This window comes from Nuphar pumila, chromosome 7, assembly GCF_984573655.1.
Source record: "Nuphar pumila chromosome 7, dmNupPumi1.hap1.1, whole genome shotgun sequence".
NCBI lineage: Eukaryota > Viridiplantae > Streptophyta > Magnoliopsida > Nymphaeales > Nymphaeaceae > Nuphar > Nuphar pumila.
In genome coordinates this window covers 102316126-102341772 of record NC_143255.1, presented here as the reverse complement: position 1 = coordinate 102341772, position 25647 = coordinate 102316126, and the positions used below count along the sequence as shown (strand labels likewise).

The following is a 25647-nucleotide window of genomic DNA, read 5'->3' as shown; positions in this document are numbered from 1 at the left end:
CGTGGTGGTGCAAGAAGCGGCAAAAGGTCTCGCTTTCCACAACTGAAGCTGAATACCGAGTCATGGCCACCACAATGATGGAGGTAATTTGGCTCGGAAGACTATTGGCTAACATGAGAGTTGAAGTGACAAAAGCATCAGGGATGTGGTGTGACAACAAGGGTGCAATCTACATTTCCAGCAACCGAACATTTCATGAACGCACCAAACATATCGAAATGGATTGTCACTGAGTCAGAGAGGAGTATCTACATGGGACTATTGATCTGCCTTATGTTATATCAGAATACCAATTAGCATATTTCTTCACCAAACCTCTCGTCGCTCCTAGATTTCATTTCCTCAAACAAACTTTTGATCATTGTATTGTAAGTTTGAGGGGGAGTGTTAAAAAGTGTATACATAAATGTATAGATATATATAATTATATATAATACATGTATATTTATATATTATTTATATTTTTTCCTTTTCTTTATTTATTTTTGCCTTTTTAGGTTGTATAGTTCTTTCTGAACTAGACAAACTAGTCAACATCTTGATGTTGACTAGTTTGAAGAGTCGTTGGAGCTAGTCCAATGGCTACAAATAGAGCTGTTGGACTAGCTCCAACAACTCTCTTAGAGCCTCTTCAAGGCACTTCTCTCCCTCTCTCTTATGTGTACAAATAGGGGTAACTCCCCTCTCATTGTAACAATGTTTTTTAGCCATTTTATGTGAATGAAATAAATTTATTTTCTTCTTGAGTTCTTTCATTTGTGCCCTTTTGTGGGTTATGATTAAAGTGTCTTTAATAGACACTTGTGAGCATTTGTGCTTTTGTGGAAGGTCTCTATTTCATTACACAGAGGGCACCAAGGTTTCCAAGAAACCACTATGACACCTCAAATAAAGCCTAAAAGGAAGAAAGGATAAAAGAGGAGGGCAAGTGTCCACCATGGTCACCTATATCAGTGATGTTTTGAAAATATAGCAATATTATCTGTATTTTTGGTAAGCCAATAATATCGGCAAAATATCACGATAATTTCAAAATATCACCAAAAAATAAATACCATGATATTTTCAAGAGATTTTTTAATTTTTTCTGTTTTTATACATTTAGGCCTATGTTTTGTTTTTTTTATTCTTTAGCATTTTAAGGACTTTCTACTTGTTTCTTTATATTTTTGCAAGAAAAATTAATACAAAACCCTTATTCATTAATTTCTTTCATTATTCTTTATATTTTTAAATTTTCAAAATGTCAAAATTTTCCCAAAAAGACATTTGGAAAAAAAAAACTCCAAGAAAAACCCATGGCAAGAGATTGTCGAAAATGAATACTGGTGGCTATGGTGTCCACTATCCTAGAAAAAAGGGAAACAAAAATCTCCTGGTTTAATATAAGGGGCAACGACATCGGTAGATGGGGCATAATCAATGGCCAGCCACCCCCTGCTTGAATATGTGCATGCATGCATTTGAGTGTGTGTGCGTCATAAAATGGGGATTGCCAAGACTACAATGCATACATGGTGCAAGTTCTCTCAATTATATGACGAATGATGAGTTATATCAAAAGACAAATCAGAAGAAAACTAGAAAACAAAGTAAAAGTTCAATGTAATGAACCCAGCAGAACTTGTTTAACTGTTACCAACATGCCCCTCTCAGCAGAGCCAAGGTATGTTGAGCCTCTGAAAGATGGAGTGGCAAACAAGTTTGAGCAACCTTTTTTTAGTTTCATATGGTATTTTATTCTATGAAGCCATGTCATTCAATTCAATATTTATTTCTAGATGCATTGTAGCAAAGGTGTAGTATAAAATATAAATAACTGCTAAAACCAACGATGATATGTTATACCTTTATTGAAGTAGTAACCCGTACAATATGTGTTCTCAAATCAACCTGCGAACATGGCATAACAAAGAAGTGAAAACAGTAACCAGAAGTTAAAATGTAAAAGGGTAAGATTAATGAAATTTTTTATTATGAGAACATCATTTCATGTCTTTCATCAAATCATGATCATTGACAACCCTTGCCCCACCTAAGTGACAGAAATTATCAAGGAACTCAACAGGGTGACTCAATATGTCATATATGCCATGTGTTTTTATAATTATAAAAAAGGAAAAATCCTACCAACACAAGCACCAAATTATAAGAATGTGAGAGAAAAGGCAAGGCTGCAAGAGAAGGAGAACACTTGAAGAAAAGAAGAGTAGCTCACTAATTCCTTCAGTGTGGGATGAGCCAGATGGCACACTGTATTAAACATTTGTATGTACGGTTACATGCAAAACTGCAAATAACCTTACGTATAGTTTGCTTTTGCAATATAATAGCTTACAGTTTGTTTTTGCAATATATAACAAACATATGAAAATTACAAAGTTTCCCTTTATATCGATTCATATCAGCCACCCTCAAGTCGTGCATGGTTTCTCGTCAAGGACAGCTTGCCTTTGAGGGACTAATACCAAGTCTTAGTGAACCCTTTGCTGAATATGTCAGCTATCTGGTTTTTAGTTCCAACAAATCGTTCTTCTATCTCCTTATCTTCTATTTTTTTCCCTTATGAAATGTGAATCTATGTCAATATGTTTTGTCTTCTCATGTTGTATAGAGTTAAGTGTGATCATAAAAGCACTCTGATTATCATAATATAATGGACCTCCCTATACTTTGATTCAGCATATAAACAAAAATAAAACAAAGCAACCCTCTCTATTGTGAAAAAACACCAGGGGTCACAAGACTCAGAACCAAGTCTCCTCCTTGTCACCTCTTAGCCTTATTTTGTTATTTGCTAGGTATTTTCAGATGGTATGAAAAATTCTATAGGGTATCAGAGCCATTGATCCAGGTTTCAAGTTTGGGTAATATTAAATCTTTGATCTGCTATCTTTCTTCAGTATTGTTCAATATTCTATGAAGCCATACTTTGTTCTTTACTCTTAATCTCTTTTCATTCTTTAGTATGATCCTTGATTTTCTCCTTCATCAAATCTAACACTACTATTAGATTCTTTTCTTGCATCTTCCCCTTCAGTACTTTATGTTCTCCTTTATTATCAGTGTTTTCTTTCTAAATCATTCTCACTATCATGTTCTTTTATTTTTCTATCCTAGTCATCTCCTTCATTTTTGTTCCTTTTTACACTTTATTTGTTAATGTAATCATTGGCACCAAACTGCTATCATAACCAATGTCAGCAAATTATCCATATCATCCTATGAATCAGACTAGTCATAACTCATTCTACTTTATTTGTGTCCGTTTTTTTTTCAACCCTCTTGTGCCCTAATGTACCTATCATCCTCTTTTTATTCAAATAATTTTGGCCTTTCCCAAAGCGTGAATTACTCTAGCATTTTCTTTCATTTAGAAAAGGCACAGCAGTTCCCTAAATAGGATATATGAGACTTGGACACTATTAATGGTTAAATACCACCTAATGAATTCCTATTAAAGATCAAAATGATGAAGTGGGACAAGTTATACAAGTCCCTATTCATACTCCACATTATGAGGGCCAAAGACCAAGGTCTTAGTGGTTCGATAACTTCAAGATTGTGTAAGTTCTAACCTATGTCACATGGATACAAATGTGGGAATGGGACAGGATGCAGATACACTTGGTACGATACTTTAATTTTAAAAAATTAGGACATGGGGACCCGGCCGTACACAGATAGATGTATGTGTGTGTGTGTGTGTGTATAAAACAACAATTCTAAATCACTATAACTAGGATCAGATAATGAAACCAAGTTGAAATTGACATGTAATGTAATTGATGACAAAATTTAAAAGAAAAACTGAAGTGAATAAAAAATAAATAAATAAGATCATAAAAGGAAATAGATAAAATTAATGACACAATGTCGACTGTGTGAGAAACTGGTTTGACTATATCCATGAAGTGCTTTGTCATGTTCGTGATGTGTCCGAGTGTCGTGTCGTGTCGGTGCGGAATGCACATGCTAGGTGAAGTGTCTGTGTGACATGTTCTAACCTAAGTCGTTAACCTAACTATTGCTATTTCCCTTTGGAGAAAGTTTCACAAGCCAGCTTAATAGAGAAGAATTGATACATAATAAGGGAGAGAAATCCATCTTGGAGTACCTGACAAAGATCAAGAATATCTATGATCAATGATGGTGGTAACCTACATTAGCTTTATGTGGACTTGGATTCAAAAGCTTTGAAACAAGTGTTACAACAAAGCCTCTACGTGTTAATGCATTATGAGTCTTTATTTCCAAGTAACAAGAAGTCCAAGTCGGATTCTAACAGCAGCAGCCATGAAGTATTGCTTACCAATAACGGTGCAAATCATAGAGAATATAGAAAGGGGAGAAATGGTTTTCAGGGACATGAAAGAGGAATAGTTATTATAGTAGTAATGGAAGTGGAAATTACATGAATCAGCCTGAAAATTTCAAAAGAGGATATGATATTGCTGGATGTGGTGTAGGCAGTGGAGGACATCCATGTGGTCAAGGTTATAACAACGGTAGTTGTGGTTTACTTTCTACTCCAGGAAGTAACAATAATCAGCAATACTCAAGAATTGTGCAACAATGTTGCTGCACTTGGTTAGAAACTCAAAAATTTCATTTTTCAACATGCTAATTTCAATTCCTCTCTTTCTAGAAATGCAAGAAACAACAATCAAGAGGTAGTTGCTGCCACGAAATACAAAATCTTTTACAATAGAAGCCACTTGTGGGCTGTTACAAACACTCAAAGAGTATACACAAAATACCACTTATGGGTCAATAGTCAAACATACATTCACTGTTACAAGATAGCAAAAACACTTAAAAACAATCTCTTCAGCAATATGCTTAGAAAAGCATATGAAACAAAGAGGGGGAGACCCCTTTAAATAGGCTAACATGGGTTGTTCCAACTAGCTGTTGGATCAGCCCAACGGCTATAATTATAGCCGTCAGTACCACTCCAACAGCTAGTTGGACTGGCCCAACAGCTGTGTTACAAAATGACAACAAGAAAAAGACAAAATAAAAAGGCAAAAGAATATAAAAGACCAGTCCGCCCCTAGAGGGCTGACACCTATTACATATGTGAAATGATTGAAACACCCCTGATGGGTATTTCAGTCTACAACCAGAAACAGAAAAATATAAAAGACTAGTCAGTCCCTAGAGGGCTGAAACCTATTACATATGTGAAATGACTGAAATACCCCTGATGGGTATTTCAGTCTACAACCAGAAACAGAAAAATATATAAGATTAGTCAGCCCCTAGAGGGCTGACACCTATTACATATGTGAAATGACTGAAATACCCGGATGGGTATTTCAGTCTACAACCAAAAAACAGAAAAATAAAAAAATATTATATATATATATATATATATATATATATATATATATATATATATATATATATATATATATATATATATATATATATATATATATTCATAAGTTAACACTCCTCCTCAAACTTAAGGTGTAATCATCGAAAGTTTGTCTAACAAGAAGTGAAAACAAGGAGAGGGAAGCGCTTTCGTGAAAAAATCCGCTAGCTAGAATTCAAATGCTACATGTGGCAAGGTGATAGTCTTCTTGAGATATTCTTCACGAACATAGTGGCAATCCATTTCGATGTGTTTGGTTCTTTCGTGAAAAGTGTGGTTGCCAGCTATGTATATAGTGCTTTTATTATCACAACACAACTGCGAGAAGGTCGTTATCATCACTCCAATGTCTTCAAGCAATCGTTTCAAACATATAATGTCGGACATCGTGGTGTCCATGGCACGATACTTAGCTTCAGTTGATGACAATAAAACCTTCTGTTACTTCTTGCACTTTCAAGACACCAACGAGTCAGCTAAGAAAACACATAAACCAGTAGTTGAGTGCTTATCACTGGGATCTCCTCCCCAATCAGAATCAGAATATGCAATTAAATCAAGAAAGGAGAAAGAAGACAATAGGAGGCCTTTAGAAACAGAGTTTATTAAATATCTAATAATTTGCATAACACTCATATCAACAGAAGTAGCAGAATGTTGAAATTCGCTCAACGTATATACTGCATGAGAGATGTCAGGTCTAATAATAGTCAAATAAGTTAGGGCACCAATCATTTGACGATACGGAGCAGGGTCATCTAAGCGAGTCCCATCATCAATCTTCATTTTGGCATTTATTACATCAAAAGTGTACTCTTTTTTCATCAGTAATTTCAGACCTATCAATAATCTCATAAGCAAGCTTATATTGAGTTAATACATAACCACGGGGAGAGTAAGCTACTTCAATCCTAAAAAAAATACCTCAAAAAAAATACCCAAATCAGTCATTTCAAAATTTTGCTTAAGAACATGTTCAATAAAATCTACTCTTTGTTTGTCTCCTCCAGTTATGATCATGTCATCAACATAGAGAAGTAGAATAACAACACCTACATTAGACTTCTTAATAAACAAAGCAGTGTCAGTATAGCATGAAATAAAGCCAAGTTTAAGCATAATAGAACTAAAACAATCGTACCAAGCTTTTGGAGCTTCTTTAAGACCAATACAATGTTTTCTTCAAACGAAGCACTTTACCAATAGAAACCTCATATCCAGGTGGTGGATTCATATAAACTTCTTCTTTTAATTCCCCATTAAGAAAAACATTCTTGACATCCATTTGGTAGACTAGCCAACACCTAATGACGGTTATTGCTATAAGTGTCCTAACAGTGGTCATCTTAGTTACGGGGGCAGATATTTCATCGTAGTCTATTCCATATTTTTGTGAGTAACCCTAAGCCACTAATCTAGCCTTGTATCTTTCTAAATATTCATCACTTTTGGTTTTGACATTGAATACCCATTTACAACCTATTGTTTTCTTTCCATATAATACATCTCTCACATCCCAAGTTTTGAAACTTTCTAAAGCTTCTATTTCTTCACTAATGGCACGTCTCAATTCAAGATAGTCTTTGGCTCGATTGTAGGTAGAGGGTTTAAAATAAGAGAAAATCTGGGCAAGACAGATTCTATAGTGAGGAGTAAAGGATTCATGGAATACGAATCTATCAGGGGGTCTATGTGTCCTATCAGATTTTCTAAGAGGGTTAGAGTCTTGGTTTTCTATGTTGGAGTACTTTTCTAATGCATTTGAATGATCATTATCCTTTATTCTTCTGCTATATTGAATCATAGTAGGTTGGTCAATCATGGGTCTCACCCAGAGTTACCGGAAGTGCCTAGCCTAGTGGGGAAGTGTGCTTCCCCAAAGTGCATTTCGGAAGCGCGAAACATCGCACTTCCGAAACACGTTGGGAAGTGTAAAACCCGAAATTTTTATAAATTAATTCAAATTGGGCCTAGATCCATATTTCGGATCTAAGACCCATAAAGGGGTATTTACGCTTAGATGTTTGCGTTATACTAAAATAATATTAATATTAGTAATAAAATAGAAATATACATATATATGTATATATATATTAAGCAAATTCGAGGATCCACAGTTGGATCCACTTGGATCCAACTTGCGGATCCATATTTTGGGGGTTAAAATTTTATGTTTAATGGGAGATTCAAAATAAATAAAATTTTTAAGTTTTTAAAATTTATCCGAGGATCCACTTGTGGATCCATATTGTTTTGGGGCCGGGTTACGGGTCCCGGGTTCGGACCCGAGCCCCACCCCATATAACAGCCCTGTTTAAAAGAAAGGGCAACCCGATAAGGGTTGCCCGATCTTGTTGTAACAGAAAAGGAAAGGGGGGGAAGGGGGGTTACGCAGGGCGTAACCGACCTCCCCCCATCACGGCATGGAGGGGGCTGATAAGAGGGAGGATGGGGAGTTAGGGGTTTCCCATCCCTCGCCTCTCTCTCCACTCAGTCCCCCATCTCTCTCTACTCAATCTCTCTCTCCCCGTCTCTCTCTCCCTGTCTGCGTGCGCACACCGGAGAAAGGAGAGGTCGTCGGAAAAAAAAACTGCAGCAACCCACAGCCACCGCAGCTTCAACGAGCACTCCTCTTCACGATAGCAGCCGTGAGTGGAGCTTTGGCCACCAGCCACCACCGAAGGCCACGGCAGCAGTGAGGTGCGCCAGCCACGATTCCAGCCTCCGATCACCGGAAAGATCGCCGGAAAACCAGCGAAAAAGGTACGGCTCTTCTTCGAACCTGGGTGAGGAATCGAACAGGGGTTCGATTCCATACGTTGATTTGGGGGTTTTCTTGATAAACCCTAAATACCCAAATCAAATTGATTTGGGGGTTTTCTTAATAAGCCCTAAATCTTGAAATCGGAGCAGTTTGGGGGTCATTCCTTCCCTTAATTAATTCATTCTCTGGAAAACATTAATCGTATATGCTTGTGATCAGATGGTTTTTTTTTTATTTCTTCACGCTTAGGTTCATTCTCTTGAGCGTATGGTTTCTTGATCATATATGTTGTTGAGCAGATTCTTCTTAGTTAGATTTTGATTTTTCCCTATTGAGAACAAAATTTCTGTTTACAAGCACAGAGTTCTGTGGGTGATCCATACAGCCTTCTTTGACTCTTTTCTTTCTAATTTATTTGGGCATTTTCTAATGCTATACCAGATCATTTATTGTTTTGTGTTTTTATCCTGTATCAATTTTTATTTGGTATTCGTGTGAAAGTAGACCGTTTAAAAAAGGAGGAAAGTAGGAAGTGAGTTGTGTAGCTTCAATCATTTTGTAAAGATCCATATGTCAAGTTAGTATATATTTAGTTTCTTTTGATTTGTTTTATTACATGGAGTCCAATCTTATAAACGATTGACTGATTTCAGTATATCAGAAGGTTAATATTTCTGAGTCGAGCACACTGACAATTAGGTTCTTCTTTATAGTTTCTTTTCTTTTCTTTTGTGGTGACACCACATTATGGGCATCACAGCTGTTGTACGACCTATTGGGCTATTTGATTGATGCCTCGTATGATCCTTTCAAAACTTCTACGCACTAGATACAGTGTCTATCATGTTATCTATACCTAATAGAGCTTCTCTGAGTTGAGCTTTATTTGCTAGTTCTGAAAATGAATAATTACCAGCTCGGAATCTAGCCTCATTTTTCTCCATAGCAAGGCGTATCTTCCCAGATGGTTCTTCTAGGGCTGCCAGGACCATGAATCCTTTTTACCTGATGTGGAGTGGATTATTATCCAGATGATCTATATACATATGACATGATCCAGGTCTATTTAATCTAATAATTCTGTATTGTATGGAGAACCTGAGTTCTTGATGCCTATGTCAGATTTCAGAATAACTAATAGTTGTATATACAGTATCAAATTCCGTTTCTGTTTATAAGCACATAATTTTATGGGTTGTAGATTCAGGTTATTTATTAATGGAATATTGATTTGGGTTCATTAGTACTTTATTTCTGTTAGGCAAATTATTGATAGAAATTGGAATTTCTTCCTGGTACTTTTCACTTTCACATTGACAGAATGTTTCACATCAATCTAATATCCTGTAGCTTGAGGGTTATAAGTAGTGGTGTTATCCCCAACACCATCATCGTTGGGATCAGGGTTACCGGAAGCGCCTAGCTAAAAGGGGAAGCGCGCTTCCGAAGCGTGGGGGAAGCGTCCCCCTTTTTTGGGAAGTGCGTCCCCCTTTTTTGGGAAGCGCGCTTCCCTTTAATGGGGGACGTGTTTCCCTTTAATGGGGGACGCGCTTCCCTTTAATGGGAAGCGCGCTTCCCCCTCGCTTCCCCCACGCTTCCCTGTTTTTTCCAATTTTTTTGCATTTTTTATTTTTTATTTTTTATTTTTTTTCGCTTCCCCCTCGCTTCCGAGACGCTTCCGAGACACTTCCCGAATCGCTCCTAAGTGGTCCCACGCTTCCCCGCTTCCTAAAATTTTGAAAGTGCCTCGCTTCCCGTATCGCTTCCCGCTCCCGCTTCCTCAACTGGCAACCATGGTTGGGATCATCTTTGTATCTCTGATCTGCAACATTTGAGAAGTCATTGATGGCATTGACCGTGTGGTCAGTATGATCGGTGGATTCGTAGTCGGCTGGGTCAAAATGGTTTTTTTTATTATTGCACCATTATGAGTTTCTTTCACATCTCCGATTTTCTTGAATCAGTAGGAATTGACTTCACTGGATTAAATTAACATTGACTATTGGATTTTATGTTAGGTTACACCAGATCATTTACTTTTCCCTACTTATGAATATTTGATATAGCTTCTCTTGAATGTCTTGTACCATTAATATGATTGCAAAGTTTGGTTGGTGGGGGGGGTGCATACATGATGTAAATGCGTGCAGCCCTGACATATAAATTTCTAGATTCGGTTTATGTGCTTGTGTGTGGAGGATATCTCATGCTATGAATGGAAGATTTCATGTATCTACATGATGAGACATGTTTAATTACCATGCATAAATATTCTCATATACTTATGAAACTATGGATGAATGCATGTATGTTAAGTGATTGCATGAAAACACTTACACATGAATGGTCACACATGCATATGACTGTGGAAGCTTGAATGTAGATGCATTTGTAATTATGTTGGTATTATTGCATGCATTGCAAGTTATGATTTTGGTTGTAGGATGCATCGATGGCCTAAATGGACTATTGTCGGCCTGGAGAGCCGTGGGTTTGGTTGTCTTTCACATATGTTTTTAAATGCATCACTTAAACCACATAAGATGGTTTGGCACATTACTACACTGTTCTAATGGTTTATACGGGCTGGAGTCCCGAATGGGTCCCTGCAAGGGGGGATGCGAGGTTTTCACTTTACTTTTGCATATGTGTGGCAAACTTAAAGAAATGGACTTAATTAAAAATATTATAAATAAGAACAGTGAATATACATTCTGGGATATCTCATCTGGAGTATGAGAATCTTAGTTATCCGGTCTTGGGGAGACTGTGAGGATACAAAAACTCCGTGTGTGTTGTTGCCCCTGAACCCGATATTGAGGTTCTTCTCCTGACCACGGTTTTAGGGAGAGCCTGCCACTTTACCCGGGAGTGGTGTGTTAGTCACAGTTGTGAGTTTATGGTACCAAGGAAGTGGCACTTGTGGGCGTGGGGTGTCCCTTGTGTCCCCGACATTAGATGTGGAGGTCTAATGTTCCGATGGATGATATTGTTTCCTGATATCGGTCGAGGGCTAAGTTGGAACCCAGTAATAAAATACAAATTGTGTGTTAAGCTACCCTGAGAACCTACTTGACCTCGGGGTTTGTACCCGTTTGGTGTATCCGCGGGTCACGGTAATTAAAAAGAGGAACTTAAAGGTGTGTGCATTTAATAGGGCATGCATATGAAAAGATGGAACTTAAATGAAAGATAACAGAAGAAATCATGCATTGCACATAATCGTGCATTTTTTCTGTTATGCATTAGATCATGCATGTTTGAATCGCTTTTAATATCATGACATGATTTGGTATTAGCATATGATTTACTTCTCGAAATCATGCTGCAAGGTTTAATTATTTTAGTTATTGATATTTGACACTGTTTTACAATAACTGACTGGTGAGCACATGCAATTGTGGGTAATTATAGATAATTGAATGTTGCAAAATTTTATATCTGCACTCACTCAAATCACTGCATGAAATCTTATCCATGTTCTTTCTCTTACCTGGTTTCTTTAGAAGTAGCTGTGCTCAGAATTTCGGTTCTGACACCCTACTTTGTTGGTTTTTCACAGGACATGGTGAACAGTGAGGCTGGACTGGCTACTGGGGATGGATGAGAGTCATACTTGGGCTTGTCAGCTTCAGCCGAGGATATAGTGGTTCTTTCTTTTGTCTTTCAGTTATTTTAATTTCTGCAATTGTTACTTTACTTTCAGTTGAAGAAAACCTTGTCGTTGAAATTTTCTTACTCATTAATAAAAGAGTTTTAGTTGATTGATATGGATGATAATTGCAACTTCGTTTGTGGTGGTTGAGCTATCCAATGGAAAGTGGAACTGTGAGGACCCCAGATCTCTGGGAAGGTTTCCGCAACTCTTAGAAAAAAAAATATTCCGCATTTTTAAAGGGTATGGATTGGGGTCGTTACAGGAAGCGCCAAATTTTTTTGGAAAGCGCACTTCCCCCCTTTTTATTTTTTTTATATTTTTTTTATTTTTATTTTTATTTTTATTTTCTCTTTTTTCGCTTCTCCCTCGCTTTCGAGATAATTCCTGATTTGCTTTTAAGTCATCCCACGCTTCACGCTTCCTAAAATTTTGAAAGTGCCTCGCTTCCCGCTCCCGCTTCCTCGACTGGCAACCATGGTATTGAAAGAATGTAGCAATCCCTAACAAGGATTGTTTCTTCAACACTCACAAAGAGGATTTACAAAACAAAGGCATTCACACAAAAGAGATCACGCTCATACACAATACCCAAAAAAGGGTATACATAAAATGAAGAACAAGATTTCATAAGCTTGGGAGAGAACTCCCACAAGAACAAAGAACAAAGAATGCTTTAGAAGGGGAAACAGCCCCATATTTATAGAAGAAGGGGAGAGGAGCCTCAAGGGAGTCATTGGACTCCCAACGGCTCTATTAGAGCTGTTGGGAGCCTAACGGCTCCCTTGGAGCTGCACCTTTTTTACTTGGTCAAAAAGGCCTTTTGACTAGTCAAAAAGGTGAAGCCTAAAGGTGTCCTAAAATTGGGTTTTAAGTGAGTTCTAGTTGGGTTTAAACTAGAACTAAACTAACTAAAAGAAAGAAAAACATTACAAGGGATTACATGAGATGTCTATGAGATTACATATGAGATATGAGTTGTCTATGAGATTACATATTTTAACACCCCCCCCCCTCAAACTTACGGTTGGATAGCCGAAAGTTTGCCTAAGAGAAAGTGAAATCTAGGACCAGCAAGAGGCTTGGTGAAGAAATCGGCCAGCTGGTATTCTAAAGCAACATAGGGAAGATTCATGGTGCCGCGCAAGAATTCCTCCCGAACATAATGACAATCTATTTCTATATGCTTAATACGTTCGTGGAACGTCAGATTGCTTGCAATGTAGATAAAGCTCTTGTTGTCACAACACATGTCGGATGCTTCTAAACCAGTGTTGTTAAAAGCGTTGAGGCGTAGCAAGGCGCTCCACCAAAATCTGAGGCGAGGCGTAAGCCTCGAGGCGCAAAGCGTAAGCCTCAAAAAAAATTAAACTTAAAAAAATTATAAAAATTATCTAAAATTATAAATAAATAAGAAATGCTTTATTGATGAAGCGCCAACCAACACGAAATATAAAATATCAAATAAATACGAAAAAAAATATGAGATTAACATGTAAAAGTAACATTAATGCAACAACTTGATCTATATAAGTATCTAATTGCATAAATATGAGCATTCATTCAATAAAAAACTAACATTAACAACAAAATGCATATTAGCAAAGGCCCTAATATTATCTGTCACCTGGAAGTTCAGAGACATCCAATTCATAACAAGAAGTATGGCAGAAGTATATTGTTTATCATACAATAATCAAAGAAACAAACTTCTAATTTTTTAGCTACAAACTGAAAATTCATATCATGAAGAGAGAATTTAGACTTATACTAATTCACAAACAAAAACATACACAGATTTTTTTTTCTTTAACATCCAAAAAGCCGATGGCATCGGCCTGCTCGTGGTTTCATCATTCTAAGGGCCTTCATGGCATCAGCCTGCTCGTGGCCAGGCTATAACAACACACTTTCAATCCCTCTTTTCCTCCATTTAGTGAAGCAAGCATAGTGTTTTGCATGGCACCCATAACCACATTTAGGTTTCAGTCATCCATATCGCCATTCCTGTCATTAGGACCTCACTGATACAAGTTGTTTTCATCAAATTGGACCCTGTGTATGTGATCTACATCATCCATTTAGTGAAGATCGGCATTTAAATAGACAGAATCCGACTTATGTGCAAGACTTTTTGTTGATTCAAAAATCAATAACCATTAATAAAAACATGGTTTTTTTGTTAAAGAACACTGTCAAAATAAATTGAAAATCATGTTTTTTTGTTAAAGAACACTATCAAAAGATTGATTTCTATTAAATCAACTGTGCCGAACCCATCGATAGGGCCAGATTGATCAAAATAACTTAGTACCAATGAGATCCCAGAGGGAGTTATGACCACAGAGGATGATATAGGGATGAGTGGAGTCGGGTTCCCCATAAACGTAGGTTACACGGTTTCACAAAAAACAAATGACAAAAGAAGAAGCTGGGGAAAAACACAAAGATCTTCGTCGACCCATCACGGAGAAGAAGAAGCAAAGAAGCTTACCTGTCACCGGAAAACGCAGAGGTCGCCGGAATGGACGGTGGTGGCGGTGAGTCGCTGGCCGATGGCGAGTGGTGGCTGGCGGCGAGTGGTGGCCGACGGGTCACCGATGCCTTCTCAACAGAGGAAAGAAGAAGGTGGAAGAGGCGATGACCGGCGACGGGTGTTGGCCGGCGGCGAGTGGTGGCCGGCGGCGAGTGGTGGCCGACGGCGAGAGGGGACGGAGTGGAGAGAGAAGGGGCGATGGCTTTCCCTCGCCTCGAAGCGCCTGTCTTTTTTAAAGACATGTTCTCGGTCTTTCGAGAATACGGGCCCGGATCCGGGTCGAACTCGGGTCCGGGCCAGCTGATTTCTTAATGCGCGCGCCTCACTTTGAGGAGCGCCTCGCCTCAAGGCGCATGAGGCGTACGCTTTTGCGATTTTTAAGTGCGCCTCAAGGCGAAAAGCCTCTCGCCTCGAGGCGAGGCGCGCTTTTTGCGCCTTGAGGCGCGTTTTTAACAACACTGTTCTGAACTTTCAACTCCCATGTCGGAAAGCAGTCGTCGAAACCAGACTACTTCCATAGTTGTAGTAGTCATTGCTCTGTATTCTGCCTCTGTTGATGAAAGGGATATTTTTTGTTGCTTCTTACACCTCCATGAGATCAACGATTCCTCCAAGAAGACACAAAAACCTGTCGTTTAATGACGATCATTCGGATCACCTCCCCAATTTGCATCAGTATAAGCAAGAAGCTTGAGTTTAGAAGAAGCAGACAAAAATAGACCGCGAAATATAGAATTTTTAATGTATCTGATAATTCGCAAAACTGTTCCCATATGGACAGAGGTTGGAGCATGTTGAAATTGACTGGTTGTATGGACAGCATGTGCAATGTCAGGTCTTGTAATGGAAATGTATGACAAAGCCCCGACGAGTTGTCTATACAGAGTTGGGTTTTCAAGAGGTTTTTCATCATCACTCTTCATCTTGACATTTACAACTTCTGGAGTGTCCACATATCCTTCATCTGAAATGCCTGACCTGACAACAATATCCCAAGCAAACTTAGATTGTGTTAGCAAATATCCTCTAGAAGAATGAGCAACTTCTATACCAAGAAAGTACTTTAAGAAACCCAAATCACTTATTTCAAAGTGAGTTTTGAGAAATTTTTTAATATTGCACACTCCATGTTTGTCACTGCCAGTGATGATCATGTCGTCGACGTAAAGAAGAAGGATAATGATACCTGCATTATAATTTTTAACAAACAAAGCAGTGTCAGTAAGACAAGATTGAAAACCAAAATCAAGCATCACCTTGCTAAATTTATCATACCAAGCCTTCGGAGCTTGTTTAAGTCCATATAAGGTTTTATTTAGACGAAGAGTTTTCCTTTAGGAACATCAATTCCTGATGGTGGATCCATGTATACTTCTTCAGTTAAACTACCATTTAGGAATGCATTCTTAACATCCATTTGATATATGGACCATTGCTTTATAGAGTCAAGGGCAATTAGGATTCTAACTGTGGTCATTCTGGCTACTAGAGCAAAGGTTTCCTCATAATTTATTCCATATTCTTGAGCGTAGCCTTTGGCAACTAATCTAGTCTTAAACCGCTCAAGACAGACATCGCTTTTAGTCTTTACTTTGTAAACCCATTGACAACCAATAGGTTTCTTGTTAGGTGGAAGTTCTTGTATAGTCCAAGTGTTTGCCTTTTCTAAGGCTTTTAATTCCACTTGCATGGCTTTTACCCATTTCGGTTGAGTTTTGGCTATAGCATAACTAGGAGGTTCTTCGTAAGAGTGAATTAAGCCTATAAAGGCTTGAAATTTTGGCGAAAAAGATTTATATGACATAAATTTCTCAGAAATTTTTGAGATCCTAGTAGATTTTCTTGTTGACATCTTGGGTTCTGATTCTACAGAGTATCTTTCAAGGGCACATGGTCTTTCTGAGTTTCCTCGTCTAGAATATTGAATGAACTCTTGGTTATCACTAATTGGTTCATTAGGAGAAATATCACTTTGATCATCTTGCTCAACATTACATTCTTCATTCTTTGAGACTAAATCAAATAGAAAGGAATACCCATATGTTTCTGCAGATGTTTTGGTTTCAAATGGACTTTCATTTTCTAAGAAGGATACGTTTCTTGAGACATATAATATGTTATCTCTAAAGTCAAAACATCTATAACCCTTTTGATGACTTGCATATCCTAAGAAGACACAAGGAATAGCTCGAGAGGAAAGCTTATCATTTTTATCTGAGAATACAAAACATTTGCACCCGAATACCCTTAACCTGGAGTAATCAGGAATTTGTTTAAGAAGCTTTTCGATTGGAGAAATATTGTTTAACGACGAAGAGGGCATCCTATTGATGAGATAAACAACAGTCAAGGATGCTTCAACACAGAAAATTTTTGGTACTTGATGTGATATGAGGAGGGTTCTTGTTGTCTCAATAATGTGCCTATGCTTTCTTTCAGCTAGGTCATTTTGTTGAGGAGTGTAGGGACATGACTTTTGATGTATAACTCCATATTGATTTAAATAATCTTTTAATTCCTTTGATAGGAATTCTCCCCCTGAATCTGTATGAAATATTGAAATGTCCTCTTTAAACTGATTTTTGACCATATTATGAAAGATTTTAAAATTACAAAATTACAAAAAAAATTCATGTTCGGAAAGTGTTGAATCTTGGATATACAAGGATGCCCAAATCTTTTGTGCAAAAGATCCAAATCCAACTTTTGAACATTGCAACACAGTGTGTTCTTGGAAAAATCCAAAAAATCCATGTAGTACAAGCCTCCTTCTCTATGGCCTTCCCCAATCAGCTTCCCTGACTAGTGATCCTGTACTCGACAATCACGAGAGGAGAAGGAAACATTACACCCATGATCAGTTAAATGAGATACAGATAAAAGGTTTAAATTAAGTTTGGGTATATATCTGATTTTTGAAGCATGAAATTTGTTTGAGTTTTGAGAAGAATTTTCAAAACATCCTATTCCCTTAATCTCAAGAGAAATGTCGTCGGCAGTCAAAATGTTTGAACCACTTGAGTTATGATATTGAGACAATAATTCTATGTTAGGGGTCATATGAAAAGATGCACTAGAATCAAGAAGCCAAAGAGGTTCACCTGGATCGGAGATGCTTACTGAAGAGACCGCAGCTCCATCATATGGGGAAGCTCCTTTAAGAAGTGGTTGAAGCATGGTTGCCAGTTGAGGAAGCGGGAGCGGGAAGCGATACGGGAAGCGGGAGCGGGAAGCGAGGCACTTTCAAAATTTTAGGAAGCGGGGAAGCGTGGGACTACTTAGGACCGATTCGGGAAGCGTCTCGGAAGCGACCTAGGAAGCGTCTCGGAAGCGACCTAGGAAGCGTCTCGGAAGCGAGGGGGAAGCGAAAAAAATAAAAATAAAAAATAAAAAATACAAAAAATTGAAAAAACAGGGGAAGCGTGGGGGAAGCGAGGGGGAAGCGTGGGGGAAGCGAGGGGGAAGCGTGATGGGAAGCGCGCTTCCCATTAAAGGGAAGCGCGTCCCCCATTAAAGGGAAACGCGTCCCCCATTAAAGGGAAGCGCGCTTCCCAAAAAAGGGGGACGCTTCCCCCCACGCTTCGGAAGCGCGACGTTTCGCGCTTCCGAAGCGCGCTTCGGGGAAGCGCGCTTCCCCTTTTAGCTAGGCGCTTCCGGTAACTCTGGGTTGAAGTGCCTCCACTAGCTGAGATAATGACATGCTTCCAATAGATGTTTCTTTTGTCTCTTGTTGGGCTTCAACAGTAGCAACCTTCTTTTCATAAGGCTTCTTTAACTTTGGGTAGTACGTCTTGACGTGCCTAGGTTCACGACAATAATAACAAATTACTTCTTTTCTTTCCACCTTACTTTTGTATTTCTCATCATATGTTCTTCCAAAATGTGGAGGTTTATATGGACGAACATGATTTTCTAGTCTTGAAATAGCTAAAACTGAGTTATCATCATTTTTTGAGATTCTTTTCTTCAATCGGTTTTCTTCCATACTTAATTCTTCAATTGTGTCTACAATAGAGGGAACCTTCCTTCAATGAAGAAGAGCGGACTTGGTTGTCTCAAATTCCGGTCTTAAACCATTAATAAATTGAAAAAAAATGCTCTGCATTTATTTGATTTTGGCGAAGCTCTATATCTTGTGGACAATGTCACTTTGGTTCAAGGAGAGTCAATTCTTCCCATAGCTCGGACAAGCTATTATAGTATTCTCTAATACTTTTATCTCCTTGAACCATATTGCGAACATTTTCTTGAAGATTACATATATGGGCAACATCTTTAAGAGAATACATTCTCTTAAGATAATCCCAAGCATCGTTAGCGTGTTCAAACTTCGCAAGACTTGAACACTTCTTTATATCCACACTAGAAATGAGCCAAGACATAATTTTGGCGTGACCCATTCTCCATTCTTTCCACTTTTTCTCATAAGTGGAAACGGCTTTAACTTTTTTCTACCTCCGAAAGAGGTATTTCTTTTCCTTCTTTAGTGAGCATTAGTTTAGGTTTCTCAACGGTTCCATCCACTAATCCCCATAGCCCGTTTCCCCAAATGAGGTGCTTCATGATAAAAGCCCATGTTACATAGTTAGAATCATTGAGTTTTATGGGCTTAATGGTGACATTATCATTGTCATCCATTTTACAAGCTTAAGAAAGGAAGAAGGGGAGAAGAAGGAAAGAAAAAGAGAGAAATACACCACCACAAGAAGCAAAAATATCTAGTCTTCCAAGCTTACAAAGCTCCACACAACTAGCCTTTCAAAGAGGCTTCTTTCCTTTGAGAAAAACACGAACGGCATGCTTCCCAATGCACAAGAAGAACTCCGGACTGATTGCTTCTCTCAACCTTGCTTTGATACCATGAAAGAATGTAGCAATCCCTAACAAGGATTGTTTATTCAACACTCACAAAGAGGATTTACAAAACAAAGGCATTCACACAAAAGAGATCACGCTCATACACAATACCCAAAAAAGGGTATACATAAAATGAAGAACAAGATTTCATAAGCTTGGGAGAGAACTCCCACAAGAACAAAGAACAAAGAATGCTTTACAAGGGGAAACAGCCCCATATTTATAGAAGAAGGGGAGAGGAGCCTCAAGGGAGTCATTGGACTCCCAACGGCTCTATTAGAGCTGTTGGGAGCCTAACGGCTCCCTTGGAGCTGCACCTTTTTTACTTGGTCAAAAAGGCCTTTTGACTAGTCAAAAAGGTGAAGCCTAAAGGTGTCCTAAAATTGGGTTTTAAGTGAGTTCTAGTTGGGTTTAAACTAGAACTAAACTAACTAAAAGAAAGAAAAACATTAAGGGATTACATGAGTTGTCTATGAGATTACATATGAGATATGAGCCGTCTATGAGATTACATATTTTAACAGGTCTCACCACATTGAATATCAGATTGAGGTTCATCATTCACATCACAAATAGTATTATTGGACAATTCAGTACTACAATTAAGAGTAATCTTCATAAATAAATAATCATTTTCTTTGTTAGGCACAATTTATCAAAAAAACTTTCTTGTTCTATGAAAGTAACATTTCTTGAAATGTAAAGTTTGTTATTTTTAAAATCATAACATCTAAATCCTTTTTAGTGTTTACCATATTCAAGGAAAACACAAAGAATAGCTCTTGGAGAAAGTTTATTACTTTTGCTTGTAAGAACAAAGCATTTGCATCCAAAAGTTATTAATTTGAAATAATATGGAGGAGTTTTATAAAGTTTTTCATAGGATGAGAGGTTATGAAGCTTGGATGAGGGTAGTCTATTTATGAGGTAGACAACGGTAAGCATAGCTTCAGAGCAAAAATATTTTGAAACATGTTTAGAAATAAGTAATGTTCTAATGGTTTCCAATATGTGCCTATCTTTCCTTTCAGCCAAATCATTTTGTTGAGGTGTATTAGCACAAGACCTTTGATAAATAATACCACAACTTTTCAAAAAAAATCGAAGTCCTTTGACATAAATTATCCTCCTGAATCAGATCGAAAAGTAGAGATATTAGTTTTAAGAAGATTTGTTACAAGATTATAAAAGTTTTTGAAAGTTTCAAACAATTCATAATTGTGCCTAAGAAAGTAAATCCAAGAAAAACGAGAATGATTATCCACAAATATCACATAATAAGCATATCCTCATTTTGAAGCAACGGGAGCAGGACCTCATACATCAAAATGTATTAACTCAAGTGGTTTGGAAGTAACAAAAGTTCTCTCATGATAAGGAATGGCTTTCATTTTTGCAAGGATACAATCAGAAGAATGAAATTTTTCATTACAATTTTTTTTCAAATGAGGTACATTTGATAACTTAGAAATACTAGGATGTCCTAATCTTTCATGCCACAAAATCATATCCAATTTTTGTACATTGAGACAAAAGGTATCTTTTGGAATAATCAACCAATCCATGCAGTATAGGTCTCCTTCTCTGCGGTTTTCCCCAATCTGCTTCCCGAACTGGAGATTCTATATTACACAATGGTCAGAAATGGAGACACTACAACCATGATTAGTTATTTGAGAAACGGATAAAAGATTTAAATTAAGTTTTAGAACAATTCAAACTTTTGGAATAAAAAAATTTGAAGGATTTTTGAAATCTCCAATTCCTTTTATATCTAGAGAAGAACCATCAGTAGTAAATAAATTAGATCCACTTGAGTTAACATCATATTTAAAAGGCACAGAACTATTGGAGTCATAAGAAATAAATCACCAGAATCAAGGAGCCAAGATATCTTACAAGGAGGTGAAGATGAGGAAATTGCAGCACCAATTATGGAGGAGTTTCTGAGGAACGGTTGTAGAGCTTCTGCCAATTGGGACAAGGATATACCTCCAAAGAGTTAAAGGTCCTTGGACGTAGTATTGTTCACTTGAGAAGCTTCTAACATAGCTACTCTTTTCTCCTCCTTTCTTTCAAACTCTGGACGATATGGCTTAATGTGCCATGGTTCCCCACATACAATAATCTTATTTCTTGCATCATATTTTCCATCATTGTCGTGTGGCTTCCCATAATTTTGAGATGAACTCCCATAGTTATTTTTTGAAAAATGAGGAGGCTTGTAAGAATAGGTGTTAGCGCAGGGTCTGGACACCACCAAAACATTGTCTTTAGATTCTTTAGTCTCACTCATAGACTTGAGTCTAATCTCTTTCATACACACTTCAGCCAAAAATCTCATGCAAAGAGGGTAAATCGTCTCCATTTCGGTGAAGGATGTTGATCCGAAGTTGCTCGAATTCGGGTCGAAGGCCCTTCATGAATTGAAAAAATTGCCCAATGAGAATTTGTTTTCGTTGAGCATCATTGAGTGTAACCCAAATCGGTTTCATATTCGCAATTTGGTCCCATAACCTTTTGAGGGTCCCATAGTACTCGCTTACGGTTCTTTCACCTTGTTTACATGTATGTATTTTGTCTTGAATTTCCCATATATGGGCAGCATCACTTTGCATGTAGGCTTGTTTGATAAAAACCCACGCTTCGTCCGCTCTCTCAAATTCCAATATATTTTCACATGTTTCTTCACTCATACTTCCCATAAATAGGGATAAAACCTTAGCATGACCAACTTTCCATGCTTTAAGGTTTTTCCTATATTGGGAAATCACATCTTCCTTCTCTTTTCCAATGAGTGGTTCTTCTTTTGTGACACCCTTCTCATCACTAGTGGATTTTATGAGTGTAAGTTGAGGTTGAGTTAAAGAACCATCAACATACTCCCATAGCTCCTTTCTGATAAGAATCCTCTTTATAGCGGTAGACCACATGTTATAATTTTTTTCATCAAATTTTATTGGGACTACCGTAACAACCTCTTTTTCAGCCATATCAAGAGAAGGTCAAGAGAGAGAAATAGAGAATAAGGTGAGAAGATGAGAAGAGGTTGGTGTGTGCTTTGGCGGAGCTTACGAACACTCGTTCTCCTTCACAAACACAAGAACGGAAGCCTCTTTGTCTTCTAAAACTCCTTCAGCTCTAATACCATGTCACGAAATGCAAAATCTTTTACAATAGAAGCCACTTGTGGGCTGTTACAAATACTCAAAGAGTGTATACACAAAATACCATTTATGGGTTAATGGAAACATACATTCACTGTTACAAGAGAGCAAAAACACTTAAAAACAATCTCTTCAGCAATATGCTTAGAAAAGCATATGTAACAAAAAGGGGGAGACCCCTTTAAATAGGCTAACATGGGCTGTTCCAACTAGCTGTTGGATCAGCCCAACGGCTATAATTATAGCCGTTGGTACCACTCCAACAGCTAGTTGGACTGGCCCAACAGCTGTGTTACAAAATGACAACAAGAAAAAGACAAAAAAATAAAAAGAAAAGAATATAAAATACCAGTCAGCCCTAGAGGGCTGACACCTATTACATATGTGAAATGACTGGAATACCCCTGATGGGTATTTCAGTCTACAACCAGAAACAGGAAAATATAAAAGACTAGTCAAGGCTATTTCAGTCTATAACCAAAAGCAGAAAAATAAAATATATATCTTTACATATATACATATATATGATATAACTCATATATATATATATATATATATATATATATATATATATATATTCATAAGTTAACAGTTGCAACCCTTAACTCGTCCATCAAAGATATCACTATTACTTCTTTCCACATGAAGGTTCATAATATAACAAGGTAGTGATCCATGTTATGGGAAATGAAGCCATACTTGGTTCTTTTGTTCCTCACAAAGGTAGTGGTTCAATCATCAGTGGATATGGAATTGCACATTCAATTGGACATGAAGGAAATGTTACTTTGTTGTTCTTACAAGGCCATTTTACTATCAAATATGTGTTTGTAGTGTCTCGTTTCCATAAAATTTTATTTTTGTTTCAAATCATTATTATTTACTCCAAAATCCAAACTATGTTTTCTTGAAAGATTTGTCATCAGTGACCACATACACTAAGGGAATGTAGTGTGCAGAGCTTTATGTGATTCAGTGGGATCTCAGAAAAGATCAAAGTTCTCATTACTTCCAATGTTAAGAATGACAACAAGGGTGGCACAAATCTAGCACCATAGGCTAGGCTACTGTCGCGAGAACTTATAGTCTATGGAATAAGAGGTTTATTTCTTGCTCTTTTTGCTGTAGAGATAAACATCTTTGCCAAGTTTGTCGACATACTCATACCTGTTATCTTGACAAATAAGAGAGATTTTTCAATCTTTGAGTTGATCCATATTCCATACTGATGTGTGAGGCCCATCCACTGTCGCTTCTTTTTCTTGTTCGTATTACTATGCCATTTTTGTAGATGATTTTTCAAGATTCGCAAGGATATCTTTCTTTGAGTATAAATATGGCGCATTTGAAACCATTACAAGTCTCAAGAACTATATTGAAAAGCACCAATGAAGACAAATACAATCCCTCCGAAGTGATTGAGGGGGAGAGCAAATGCTTCTCAACACTACTTTAAAGGATAATGGAATTGAATAGAAAATTTTCTATGCAAACCCTATGCAACAAAATGAAATAGCAAAAAACAAACTCCAACACATAACCGAAGCAGGAATGAAATGAATTCTAGTGGAATCCCTAAAATCAACGCATTTTTTTCATCGAGCGCAACCTTGAAGGAGGCTGTCAAAAATCGAAATCAAGGCAATTTTGCAAATCAACTTACATAATTTAAGCTCTTGTGATGATTCTCCCAAAAGAAAATCTTATTATGACACATTCTATGGGTCACCTTCACATATTACAAATGGAGTATACGTCCTAGCATTAAAGGCAGTTTTGGCTCCCCACTTCTTGCAGACACGGGTTTCTCTCAAAATCTACTTGGAGAAACGCGCCCCCCCCCCAAAAAAAAAAAAAAAGGGATACGTAGCTTGAGTAAAGTCCATAACACCACAGTTGATACCCAAAACAACGAAGGCGAGATATCACCGCGCAAGAATCTTTAAACAGCATGCCGATCAATCTCGTTTTCATGAAAAACAACATGCTTAGAATTCAGAATTTTTTCGAGTTGCTTGATTGAATCATAACCAACAAACTTACGAATCTGCGCCTTCGGAGAAGAACTTCAAACGAAGCGATTCATCAATGTTTACAAAGCACTCGCTCCCAAAAGCACGCAAGATAGAGTAACCCCAGTGCTTATTAAAGAACACACAGTGAGGTGATTACTCTATCTTGATTCAAAAAAAGTGAATCTAGATTCACGAAGAATGTCTCAAGAGAAACCCTAGAGAGTCTGATGCTAAAGTTCAGTTTTCTCCCACAGGATGCAAGAAAAGCAATTAGGCGAACATGGGAAAATTTGAAGATTGCGAAGGGGGTCGGATAGATTCCTAGACTCACCTGTCGATCGCACTTGAGGATGACCAGATCGGAGAATGCAGTCGCGCAGAGAATCGAGAGGAGGAGGAAGACGAGGGCGGTGCGATTCCCCATCTTCGTTACTTCTTCCCTTTCTTCTGCTTCTTGAGGAGAGAGATCAGAGACTTAAAACGGTTGAACCTAGGCCTGTCAACGGGCCGGATCTGATCACGGCCCGGTTTGGATTCGAACGGGTTTGGGTTCAAAACAAATGAGATAGGTCCCATTGGTTACCCGGATATGTGGACCCGGGTATGAGTTTATTTCCATTTAAGATCCACAAATTTTTAATAAAGAGTAGATATGGATATTTTATCGGGTTTGAAAGGTATGTACATACCGGGATCCAATCTAAACCTGGTTTATATTAGGTCTAGTGGGGCACCGATCTGGTAGTGGAACCTTAAAGTTGCACCCAGTCTCGACGGAGCGGGTTCTGGCTGATCAGACCCATTGACATAGGGATGGCAGTGGACCGGGGTGGGGGTGGGGGTGGGGGATAAGGTTTCCACTTCCACCCAGTCTCAAAATCCTGCCGTCCATCCCTGCACCAGTTTTGATTTTTACCTCCATCCCCGTTTCATGTCTTCTATCCCCGGTCCAAACGGGGGCGAGGCAGGGCCCGTTTCCCCTTCGTCCATTGTCATTCCTAAAGAAAGATCGAGGATGGGGCAGGGCGGGGTGGGGGGAAGCATAAGTCTATCCTGGTATGGGTTTTGATTTTAACCTTCATCCGGGCTTTCATCCCTGTTTCATGTCTTCCATCCCCGGTCCAACCGGGGCGAGGCGGGGTGAGCCCTGTTTCCCCCAAGTCCACTGCCATCCCTACATTGACAGACTTAGTCAACTGCCAGTGAATTTTTACTTCTTAACGCGATATTTTCAAATCTTATACATTCCTGAAAAAGGATGAGATACTTT

At 38.1% G+C, this 25647-nt stretch overlaps 1 protein-coding gene across 1 annotated transcript in view; it reads right to left on the bottom strand.

The window, feature by feature from the left end:
- The window catches only part of LOC149832686 (dolichyl-diphosphooligosaccharide--protein glycosyltransferase subunit 1A-like), a 71358-nt gene extending 46531 nt beyond the window's left edge, over positions 1-24827 (bottom strand). The window contains exons 1-2 of the mRNA XM_090014651.1: positions 24709-24827; positions 1849-1893 (exon numbers count right to left, since the gene is read on the bottom strand). Coding sequence (XP_089870777.1) covers positions 1849-1893; positions 24709-24801 — 138 coding nt within the window. The 5' untranslated portion in view covers positions 24802-24827. The remainder of the gene's footprint in view (positions 1-1848; positions 1894-24708) is intronic.
- Between the last annotated feature and the right edge of the window lie 820 nt (positions 24828-25647).